At 42.4% G+C, this 12572-nt stretch overlaps 1 protein-coding gene across 5 annotated transcripts in view; it reads right to left on the bottom strand.

Moving 5' to 3' along the window:
* SETBP1 (SET binding protein 1) overlaps nucleotides 1–12572 on the bottom strand; it is a 378062-nt gene that overhangs the window by 175614 nt on the left and 189876 nt on the right. For all 5 annotated transcript variants that reach the window (XM_073790680.1, XM_019936976.3, XM_073790681.1 and 2 more), the window contains exon 3: nucleotides 11767–11820. In XM_073790680.1, coding sequence (XP_073646781.1) covers nucleotides 11767–11820 — 54 coding nt within the window. The remainder of the gene's footprint in view (nucleotides 1–11766; nucleotides 11821–12572) is intronic.

Genomic DNA, 12572 nt, shown 5'->3' with positions numbered 1-12572 from the left:
TGCTTGTCCTAAAAAAAGGCTCACAAAATTCATTAGCTCCAAAAATAAGACAAGTAATAGAAGCTATCTTTATCATAACCACAAGGCCAGAGGCATTAAAGAAATATCAGAATTTGGATACATGCATTTTTGTTTGGGGGATCTATTTTTACTTCTGATATGCATGCATCCCTAGAATGGGTTCTACAAATATTCATTGAGCATCTACTTTTTGTACACAGATTCTTTATGTTTTTACACAATGCTCATCTTATCCCCCCATTCTCCACTTTGGCATTTCTGTTCCTAACCAGATGAAGAGTAAGAAAGCCAAATTTAGCCAGCTGTGTTTTCTCACAGTACAAACAAGGCTTGCATCTGGGTACAGACCTCTCATTCCCATCAGCAAGCTACTTGCCCTGTCAGCATGTTGACGATGGACTGCTTACTGGAGACAAGAGCCCTGCAGCCAGGACGGCTCCCTTCTGCAGGTGCCACCTCCATCTGACAGCCCACGGACTCCAGAACCCATATGCTCCTTGAATCAGCTCTTATCTCATTTTTAATATAGAAACAACTGAATTTATGGATATGAAAGTCATCATATAAAATCCCCCCAAAGTCCCCAAGCCCTAACACAGTCTCCCTGAACAGCACCCATCCAAATGCACTTTGGTACAATTCCTCACTGATTTTTCTGGGCAATAAATCATTGTGCCTGTGATTTTTTTTACAGGGTTGGAGCTGAAGTAGATGTCCAGAATTATGCCGAGGATCACTAGACCCAAGGGAGTTGGTTCAGATGAGGCAATGCTCTGGTGGTTGAAAAAGCTCTTGATGCATTTGTTTAAAGTCATTTTGAACAGAGGTCCCCAACCCTGGTACCGGTGGCCTGTTAGGAACCAGGCCGCAGAGCAGGAGGTGAGCGGCGGGCAAGTGAGCGAAGCTTCATCTGTATTTACTCCCCATGGCTCACATTACCGCCTGAGCTCCGCCTCCTGTCAGATCAGCGGCTGCATTAGATTCTTATAGGAGCGTGAACCCTACTGTGAACTGCGCGTGTGAGGGATCTAGGTTGTGCACGCCCTATGAGAATCTAACGCCTGACTATCTGAGGTGGAGCTGAGGCAGTGATGCTAGCTGGCGCTGGGGAGTGGCTGCAAATACAGATTATCATTAGCAGAGAGGTTTGACTGCACAGAGACCATAATAAATCAATTGCTTGCAAACTCATATCAAAACCTTATCAGTGAGTGCCAAGTGAAAACAAGCTCAGGGATCCCACTGATTCTGCATTATGATGAGTTGCATAATTATTTCATTATATATTACAATGTAATAATAATAGAAATAAAATGCACAATAAATGTAGTGCGCTTCAATCATCCCAAAACCATCCTGCCCTCTCCGGTCTGTGGAAAAATTGTCTTCCACGAAACCAGTCCCTGGTGCCAAAAAGGTTGGGGACAGCTGATTTCGAACACTTTCCAGCTAGTCGTCCTCCATGGGAAAGTGCCACAGGTGGTAAGGGAAAGAAGCAAGCAACAAAGGCACTTCTTTCTGGGTGTTCTCATGTCCCCGCCAAACAGTTCCTATCTGTCCCTTATCCATCCCATTCATCCTGCCTTCCTCCTTCCTCTTGTAGGGTCATTCTCACAGGGCCGGGCTGTCTACCATTGCTCACTTTGATTGGCAAGTGTCATAAACAAACTAGTGAAAACATCAGGCAAGATCTAGATTTTTTGTTTGTTTTTTATGTTTTCTTCTTCATTGGTAATCCCAAATTCTAATTATATTGTCTTGGGAAGCTGCAATTTGTGTTCTGAAGTCTGCTGCAGTGGTCCAGGTTCAATTTCAGTATGTAACTTACAAGAATAATAAGAACTACAGCACATACTGAGTGTCTGCTGTATGGAGTGCTTAGCAGATACCAGATACTGTTTTGTGGGCCTATCTATTCAGTCCTCCTCAAAATCCCATGGAACAGGTATCCTTCTTTCACTAAAACAGTATCTGAGCCACATACACATTAAATACTAAATGGGGGCCACACAGCTAATACAGGGCAGACCTGTGATTTCAACTACTAAATGATAAAGTAATGGGAAATGTTCTCTGTGCTAGTTACTGGATACAGAAGGGTGAGAGAGATTCATGTTGTATTCCTAAATAAGCATCAATTTTTACTATTTATAGTAATAAAGATTACAACAACATCACGTAAAGTTTTTCTGTCTCATGAATCATTGGCTTGGGACACGTGTTGGCAACATGGTTCTGTCAGAGGCTGTGATACACATTTTTAAGAAGCGAGTGATGCAGAAGGAAGATCATGTGCAGAACTGGAGAAGGGGGAGGGGATGGTCTTTATCAGGGACATATCAGAATGCTGTGGTGGAGGCTGTCTGCAGACTTGATGCAGGCTCCAAACACAAGTAGACAGATGGCTGGAAGATGCCACTTGAGGTCTGCAAGCTGTACCACTACGAGGGGCCCCTCTCTTGTGGGGGTGTCCTGATGCCTCTCAATCGACCCCTTTGGTCTGGTACAAGATGGTCAGAAAGGGGCTGGGTAGATAGGTAGGAGGCCAATGAAATGTGAAGCAGACAGTAGGGCTGGAAAGAACTTAAAAATAAAAAGTGAGCGTGCTTATTTGTTGGAGAGGTGGGCCTTTCTCCTCGTTAGGCAGGTTTAGAACTATCCTGCTAAAGGGATTTTGAAGAAAATACCTCCTTTCAAGTCCTAAAGGTGGTCTGTGAATTTGTATTTTCTGCATGTGAGTCATTCCTAGCCCTAAAAATGTATAGAAGTGATGCATCATATTAAAATTTAGACAGGGAAATCTGTAACTCAATCCGCTAATAAACACAGATACTTGAGATATATCACAAAACATCAATGACCCCAAGCCTCAAGTGAGCAGAATTACAGGATGATTTTTAAGAAGCTCAAATTGAAGCCACTTTACCAGAAGGACGGAAGAGAAAAACAAGAATAGAAAACTAGAAACACGAAGTCAGTGGAAGAAGTCAAAGTGTAATTAAACATTTTGTGTCTCAAGGGATCATAGAGATCATCTAACTCTACACCCTTGCTGCTAAGCATTTTGGTTTGTTTTTGTTTTTGTTTCAGGTGAAAACTGTCTTTGAAAGAGAAGAGAATGACATTCAAAGTTAATCATCACTGGTTGGCCTCACTCTGTCTATACTTCTGTTCTGAAAAATTGAGTTTAAATCAGATTTTGAGGGTTAAATCATATTTGAATATGCTGGCAGGGATAACTTACATTGATTCCTTTGATAAAGGAGAAAAATCTTTCTGCATATGAGGAAGCCCTTCTTCTCCCAACACCCACCTGCCAACCAGAAATTTTCCTGCATGTGAATTTCTGCACATTAGGTCTGTTTTAATTTGGACTCACCTGTACGCGGCCCTCAGGTGGTCAGAACATCTTGGGAGAAACAAAATATTCATTAAAGTCTAAAGAGATTTAGAACTGACTAAGACTTCAGAATATTCCACTGAAAGGCCAGACAGTCTGGAAACACCTGGAGAACTTCTCTCTTCAGGACTAAATGCCAATACTGGTTTAAAAAAAAAAAAAATCTGCTATAAACACTGTCAAGGCAGGCAGTGCAAAAAAGATATACCTGTAGTACGAAGAGGCTGATCTCATGTAAGAAAAGTAATAATGTCAGTTTGGGTTTTAGTGCAAAGTATATGTATGCATGTGAACAAATGTTTTTGTTTAAAGTACTCCACTATTGTCACAGATGTCCATGTTAAGTAAGCAAAATAAAGTAGGTTGCCTTAGGAATTATGGGGAAAGATCCATGTTTTATGTAGGTATCCCACAAGTAGCCAGAAAAACACCTTTACGGGTGGAGGCATTTTTTTGAGGGGGACCATTATTCACAATACAAACATAGTCACATGAGCTCATAGAAGAAGGCAAAAAAAACAAGAATCGAGATCCTACCCTTTTGATAAAACCAGGAAACTGCATCTGCAATTTTTGGGGAATGACGACATGTTTTTCTTTTTCCCAGCCCATATTTCTGTATAGTTACTTTGGTAAAATACTACAAAGATAAATTAGTAGGAAAATGATCACATGCTCGGATATCATGGAAATATCAAGTTGCCATAAAAGTTTCTAAACACTCTGTTTTTAGATGCATCTCATTGTGGACCAGTAACACACACTTGACAGGCCAGCACTAGTCTGCAGTCCATGCTCCGAATCGCACTGAATCAGAGAGCAAAGATGCACAGCAAGAGGCAGAGGGCAAGCCTGAATAAAGGCCTTGAGAAAAAGGTGTGAGTTTACTAAGCAGGACCCTAAGCAAGGAGGACGCATGGGATCAACCTCGCTCCTTAAGTCAGGGGATGCGGTGCACCAGCCAACCACACGCGTTCTCTCTTGGGGCAGCGTTGGAAAGCTGGGCCTTTTTGTATGTGTCTTAAGAGTCCAGAATGTCTAGGTAGCAAGCAGAGGAGGTCATAAACCCAACACCATCACTAGCTAGGTTAAAATACTGGACAAATCTCAACTGTTGAGTGGAAATAGCAGGCGGTGGGCACAGGTGTAGGCTTTATAGAATCCATGCTTAGCCATACATCCTCTTCCTGGATCCCGTTTTCTTCCTCAGTGAAAGGGGAAGAAGTAAGCTGTCTGATAGAAGGTTGCTGTGGGTTTAGTCACCAGGGGCAAGTGAAGCTCATGGCACATTCCCGACACAGGGTAGAAGCCATTGGAATGTGGGGTCTTTTATTTTCTCTCCTCTTCAAGACTACCTCTGTGCCTCAGTCTTTATCTAGAAAGTGAGGAGGCTGATTTAGATTCTGGGGAGATTCTGAAAACACCTGGAGCTTCTGGACTCCACCCAGACTAATTCAGTGGGGTTGGGCCTGGGCTCCTGTAGTTTTCATAAGCTCCCTCGATAATCCCATCTGCAGTCAAGGTTGAGAACTGCTACTCTAGGTGTTCTGTCTTGTTCTTTCAATTCTCAAATGAAAGGAGTAAGTAAGCACTGATAGTGGGACTTCCTTATACACTGTTTTGCTTTAGGGTGGTTCTTCCCAAAATGGCAAAGTAGATACTATAGGGCGAGTTCAAAACAAGCCAACCTGTCTTCTCATTGTTGTGTGTCTTAGATGGGAGCCTACACCACCTACCTCTGCCTCAACTGGGTTTCCTCTGTAGAAGGGACAACAACTATCACAACTCTCCATTTGGGAACTGGGGAAGCAAGGGGATGAGAACAACAGAAATGCTTTGCCAAGATGGAAGGATGCAAAATGCTCCACAATTCCCTCTCTTACTCTGAGATAGATGAATTGCTTTTCCTTGAACAGGCTAAGATCAAGAAAACTCAATATAATACACAAAAGTGAAGCTGAGGCTGCTTGCCCTGGTGTTGTCAGTGGTCAGGTTGGGTTTGAATTATCTTAACAATGGTGATAAGCTCTAACTCAAGGTGTCATAGCATAAGAGGTAAAGAACACAGGTGTTGGAGCCAGACTGCCTGGGTTCAAATCCTAATTCTGCCACTTATGGGCTTTGTGACCTTAACGTCTCTGTGATTACTTTTAAAATGAAAATAATATTATTACTGATTTCACAGAGGTTTGTAAGGATTAAATGATGAATAAATGTAAAGTTCAAAGAACACTTTCCGGCATTCAGTTCACTTTTAGTAAGTCTTTGGCATATGTACACTCAATCAAAGGCCATGTGGACATGTAGTAACACCAACTCCTGCTGAGTCCAACAAGGGCTGGGTGCTCTGGAAAATCCCGAGCTTCCTTTTCCATCTTTACGACTGTTGACTCTGAGCCTGTAGGCAGCGGGTGTGCATGGGAGCAGAATCAGACATGGGGATTCTGTTCTGAAGGACACTATCAACCCTGCAAGAACAAGCAACCTGGGAACTCAGGGATTTCATGCCTGCATTAAAAATTTCTGGGTTAGGACTCGTGGAGCCCAGGATATTTTGCAGATAGTTTAATCCCCTGATGGTCTATGAGTAGAACTGATTGTGGGGCCTGAGGAAAATGGAGTAAGGGTTCTTTCAGGGGTGACAAAGTCCCCCTCCTTTGAACACTGGGCGATAATCACACTTAATCCTGGAATGAACACAGTACCTTCTCAACCTGTACTTCCTTTATGTTTATGGTCCCCTTATTTCTCCAACCAGCCTAGCAGCTACCAGGTCCACTGATTCTGCCCCTGTACTTTATCTGGCGTTCATCCCCTCAGGAACATGTCCACATTGACCCCAGCCCAGTTTCATTCCCTACTATGTCTCACATGGACCAATGGCACAGGCTTATTACTGGATCCCCTCTTCTTTTCATCACACCTACTAACTATGGTATAACCTTCTTGCATCACAGTTGCGACTCTTCCCCAGCCTCAAACCTTCAATGGCTACACTGTCCTCAGATGGATGTCACAATCTAAAATCTGGGTCCTTATTCAAACATATCAACTGTAAAATGCCATGTTAAGATAATCAGAGAAATCTGAACATGGACTGGGCATTAGAAAATATTATGGAATAATTGTTATTTTTATAGGTGTGATAATGGCATTGTGATTGTATTTTTTAAGCCCTTATTTGTTAGAAAAGCTTACTGAATTACTTATGAGTGAAATAACATGATGACTGGGATTTTTAAAAAATAGTCTCCCCAAATTTAAAATTAAAAAAAATATATATGTATCTGGGAGTATAGATGAAGTAAGATTGGCAAATGGTAATGATTACTGAAGCTGGCCCAGTGGTATGCGGGGAACCGATCACACCAACTCAGGAAAGCTGGCTGTCAAAGACTTTGCAAACAGGTTGTTAAACCACTGGCAGCTTAAAGTTGTTCACCATGGGGATATTTACACCACAGAAATCAGCAAATGCTCCAAATCAAGGCTTTTGTAACAATATATTAAAGTTGAATAATAGATAATAAAAGTTGAATAATATATGGAGGTTTATTAAACTATCATGTCTACTTTTGTATAAGTTTGAAAACTTCAATAATAGTTCATTAAAAAAAAAAAGCTCAACTATTTTTCTGGACTTTGGAGACCTCCTGCAATTTGGTCCCAACCTAATTTGCAGCTATATCTTCACCATACTCACTCTGAACCACAGTAATTAAAGAATTCCAAGTCTCCAGACCATACCCAAGCATCTCCACCCGTGGTTTGGTCTTCATCCAGGCTTCCCCTGCCCTGGAGTAAGTTCACCGCCTCACTTCCTTCTCAGCTATCCTGGCACACGTACAATGAATGACATCTCTCCCTATAAGACTTCCCTTCTTGCTCTATACAGATATAATTTCTCCTTCTTCTCAATTCTTAAATAATTTAACCTGTACTTTTCTATCAAAAGAAAAAGTTGAATTCACTGTGTGTGGCAGGCATCATGCTAGGTTGCTTTCACAATATTGTCTCACAACAATTTGAGCCTCACAACAATCTGTGGGATAAGCTGCACAGCTTTTTTGCTTGATAAGGAAAATTAGGATTAAAGCCACTAGGTAACTTCCCCAGGTTCACAAAGCTAATAGTAGTGGCAGAACATTCCAGAATTGTCAAAATTTTGGGGAAGAGTCTGTGCAGCAGGGAGCCCCACATAAAGGTCTCCATGGGCACCTTTGAATGAAATGGCAGCTCAGTGACTGAACGCCCTGTTTTCTCCGCACTGAAAAATGTTTTTCTGTGTTCTGAGGTACTCTTCTTACCCTTCACTGCAAATGTCCCCTTGGCCATAATAGCAATGGACATTTTAGAAATTCGTTTAAAATGGCGACCCTTTATAGAACAGCTATTACACTTGCCTCCCAAAATCCTGTCATGAGGCATACTTGAAGTAAAACTCAATTTTTCCTGAAAGAAGTATCATCTCTCCTCTGAGACAGTGAGGCATTTATGAAGCTGGTGAGGACCAAGTCCTTTTGTGGGTGCTCTCCTCTGTGGGGGATGGGTCTTCTCAGGGTTGCTTTCCTAGCACTGCAGCTGGACAGGTGAAACTTGCATCTGAGATTGGGCCCCACACTACAGTTATTTCTTCCCAGCATCCCCAACCTGGGTCCTTGTTAAGCAGATGCTTAAATGCCCATGGGCACACATGGACACTTTACTACAAAATTTAAGCAACCTTCACATGCCTGTAGGAACTGAGAGATAAAGAAGAACTAAATGCCAAGAAGCCGTGGATGCTATTTGTATCTTAGATGAGAGCAGAGAATCTAGCACTTGCCTTGGATTCCTCCTGGAGAGCTCAGCCTGCAAAAGGAATGGAATGTCTAGCAAGAGGGGCGTGGTAAATAAATGATGGTACTAGCAAGCGGACAAAAATAGCCAGTTGCTAGAAGATTTTCCAGTGACATGAAAAGCATGCAAACAAACAAAATAGAAGGTTAAAAAAAGCATATAAAATATGATTGTCAATTTTTTAAAAAAATCCCATAGATGTGTATGTCTATGTACAGTAACTATTGTAAGACCATACCCCAAAATGTCATTATAAATATTTCTGGGGTGCAGAGATATTTTTTCTTATTTTTTTATATTTTCCAAAATTTCTTCTTTTTAGTTAATTTTTATAGTTAACATCCATCACCACACAGAATTACAAATTTTTTTCTTGTGATGAGAACTTTCAAGACCTACTCTTTTAATAACTTTCAAATATACAGTATAGTACTATTAACTATAGTCACCACGCTGTACATTACACCCCCGGGACTTATTTATTTTATAACTAGAAGTTTGTACATCTTGACCACCTTCACACATTCCAAAATCTCTAGTGAACACTTATAGCTCTTAAACTGAGGGGAAAAAAAAAAGAGTAAAAATAAAATGAAGAAGAAATCATACGATTGTGGGGCTTCTACTAAGGGAATGAGATGCCTCTTTTTATTCCTTTTGGGGATGGAGAGAGATGGTCTGGCAAAGGGAGATGAGGGTCCTCATTTCTAATCATCCGAAGGCAAGAAAAGAGGGGACTCAAGTGTGTTCATTCCTTTAAAGGCAGGAAGAACAAGGCATTGGAAAATGAATGATGTGTTTGGGGGGAACCAAATGGAAGAGAAGAGTGTGGGTGACTTAGGTGTGAATTTCAGGAGCATTTCCATTTGTGCTTTTTAAACCTGCTGAGACTAGTAGCCTCCGGTCAGACAGTTCTCCCTGTGTGGCTCAGAGGCCAAGCTCGCTGGCCTGGGAGAACTCCCACCGCTAATGTACGGGCCGTAGAATCTCAGCATTGGGCTCTACCTTCAAAGTAATGTGTTTATTTCCAGGAATGAACATGGTGTCTTTACAAACCAATAACCACAGGGAGAAAGGCTGATAGTCACCTCCTTACCCTCCTCTTCTCTATCTGGATGCAGAAAGGAGAAGAGAGACAAGGAGAGGCCAGCCTCATACAATCACCCCTCTCCACACTTTCTAAGTGGAGGGGCAGCAAAGATTAGGGAGGAAATCATGACTATTTTCCTTAAGAGGCTGTAGCAGGACGGGCTTCAAGGGAAAAAAAAAAAAAAAGACAAAAACTTTTCTATGCAAGTGGTGAATGTGGACTGTGTGAAAGCTGACAGGCCCACTGACAGTGAGCCCAGGGAGGGGCCCTCAGCAAGTTCCCTCCTGAAAGTCAGTGACAGTGCCTGGAAGGAAACACGACCATGAATGATTGTGGACATCAGGATGCCTGGGGCTCAGTTTCACCTGAAACCCAAAGAGAGAAGGGAAAATGACAACAGAAGCCAACAATGTGGTGCAGTGGGGCCAGAAGGAGGCAGCCCCAAGCTTGTGGGCAGTGCTCTGTTTCTCTTTGGAAAAGCACCCGAGAGGGTGGTGTTGACTAGGTGTTGACACATCAGGGCCTTTTTGATTCAGGAACAACACTGCAGAACTGACTTTTTGATCTGGGTACTACACTCTAGCCACAAGGTTCCAGGGCTTCCTGGCTTCGGGAACACACATCCTGAGGAGTGAAAAATATGCATTTATATTCCAGCCTTGGGGGGATGACACACAAATGGAATAATGTGGAAAGGTCAGACGGAAGCAGGGGAGTGAGCCATCTGTACCAACCACCTGCGGGGTTATCTGTGGGGAGGGCAAGGAAGCTGCCTTTCTAGGATCATGGCCTCAAATGTTGTGGACAGACCCCCAATATACCTAACTTAATAGTTCATTTTAAATCTAATATCTTTAGAAATGTGGCTCAACAAACATGGAGAGAATATGATCAAGTCAGAAACAATGTCAAAACCACACACACACACACACACACACACACACACCCCTTCCATAAAATCAGTCTCCACTATGTAACCTTTTCAAGCCACAAAACAACATCACACAGAGCCTTTTTTCCCTTTATTTTTATAAATTTCCAGATAAAAATAAATATTTAGCTGAGATAAATATTTATCCCACTGCTTTGTGAGAGTATGTGTGGAGGTAGGTGGGATATGGGTAAATGCTGATTTTCTTTTGTTTTTGTTTTATATTCCCTGAGATCACCTGAAAGTTTGTGTGAATTATACGAATAAGTACTTGAATAAATCGTCATTTTTCAGTATTGTCAAAAGGCTTCCTTACTATCCATTTTTAAAACCCCACTGCATCCTGACAGAAGGATCAACAAGCTGTGATCAAAAGACCCCAAACCGTACATGGATTTATCTTTAACTCTCACCAACGGGGCCCTTTATTTTGTTCATTCTCTCCCTCAAGCCTCTTGCTCCACTCCCATTCTGGTTCTTAGCTCTCTGACTGGTCTGGGGCCTCTTCTCCCCAGGACTTGGGATCTCAGCACCACACATGGGAGAAGTGTAGTGAGGGTACAGTGAGTTCTTGGATGTAAAACATATTTAAAGAAGAAAATATCCCCAAGTATATGGAATTATTGTTATTAGAAATTACCTGCTCTGCCCTTGGGAGTCTCTGCAGAGGTGCAGCAGGTGGGGCCTTGGGCAGCACTGAGTTGGGGAGTGACAGGAAGTTTCCTATTGAAAGGGGGACAGAGGAAGGGATGGAGCATCTCAGCTCTTGCTCTTGGATTTACCTATCTTTGCATACACACTCTATCTATACTAGGATCCATGGGGAACACAAGGACTTTGTGTGTCTGTCGTGCATTTGTGGTGTGTGTGTGTTGGTGGTTATGCATTTGTGTGGTGACAGTAAGCTCCCTTCCAAAGACAGGGAAGGTGATTTTCCATCTTCACTGCCAGGGAGGTCCCCAGAGAGCCCTTTCTTGTGCCTCTTGTGGTTTGCTCATAGTGACCTCCAAAAAAGCATTCTGGCCAGAGATAAATAATGGCTTGTTTCCTAACCAAGATCAGCAAAACTCAACCATCTGCCTCTGCAGAAGTCTCAGATTAACCTGGCTGCCAGACCATGGCTACGAGACATTTGCTCACAAAGATTCCACAAATGTGAGTATCCTGTCCCAACGAGGAGAAATGCAGGAGAGAACCTCACCCTCTACCTCCTTGGTTTAACGCTTTCCTGAGCTGAATCACCCACCACCACGCTTTCCAAGCAGCTTGGTCTACATTCTTGCGTACTATAAAATATTAAAGACGCAGAAACAGGTTGTTTTGCTCATGATGAGATGGGAGGAGCCAGAGGGAGAGGACAAACTACCAAGTCATTATCAAGGTTGGTTCCTTAAGTCAGAGAAGCTGGAAATCCAAGGTGGGGGGTTTGTGCCCTGGTGCCAACTTTGTTTGCTCACAATTCATAAAAGGATCAGTGGAACTTACCTGTGGCTGAAATCCTTTCAGGTCGCTGGCTGCAAGGTCACTGGCTGGGAGGAGCTGGAAAAGAACAAAGGAGTCTTCCTTAGTGATACTTCTCACAGTTTGCGTACAGTGTCCCCAGAACAATTGATCGGCAATGGACTCACCAGAGCCCAGATCTGGAGCTAAAGCAGCAGAATCACAAAAGGCAAATGCGGTGCTTCTGGGATAGGAGCCTGGACTGAATGGCCTGCTCACCTTGTGTCTACTCAATCTCTGACTATCTCTGCTGCCCTCTCCTACCTTCTTTCCAGGTGCCACTAATTCTTCAGAGCCTTAAGTTAGGGATCATGAACTATGGATGGACTCCATCAAGTCCACAGACTCCCTGAGATTGTAAGTACAAATTACGTGTGAGTCCATACACTTCCTTAGGGAGAAGGTCCCTGACTTCTTTCCTATTATCAAATTATTCTGTGATATGACAAGTAAAAGAGACAGTTAAAGGCCCATCTCCTCTGGGAGGGCTGTTGCTTCTTCTTCTTCCTCTTCTTTTTTAAAACTCAGACCAGTGAAAATGACCCTTTCCTCTCTGCAGCTGCACATGACTCAGTTTCCCTTTATCGTACATTGCCTTTGATTTTATATGTTATTGAGGTATTCATAGCTTATGCCTCCAACTATTATGCACAATGTTAGATGAGGAGAGTCAGGTTATGTATTTTCTGTATCTCTGTGTTTAATCAATATTAAAGGGTAAAGTTAAGGTTTTAATATTTTCGCATGCTCTCCAGAAAGCACTCAATGGAATCATAAATTAACAGAATAAT

The sequence above is a fragment of the Tursiops truncatus genome, chromosome 13 (assembly GCF_011762595.2).
Source record: "Tursiops truncatus isolate mTurTru1 chromosome 13, mTurTru1.mat.Y, whole genome shotgun sequence".
Lineage (NCBI taxonomy): Eukaryota > Metazoa > Chordata > Mammalia > Artiodactyla > Delphinidae > Tursiops > Tursiops truncatus.
Note: the sequence above shows the minus strand (reverse complement) of the source record. Positions and strands in the feature narration are given on the sequence as shown.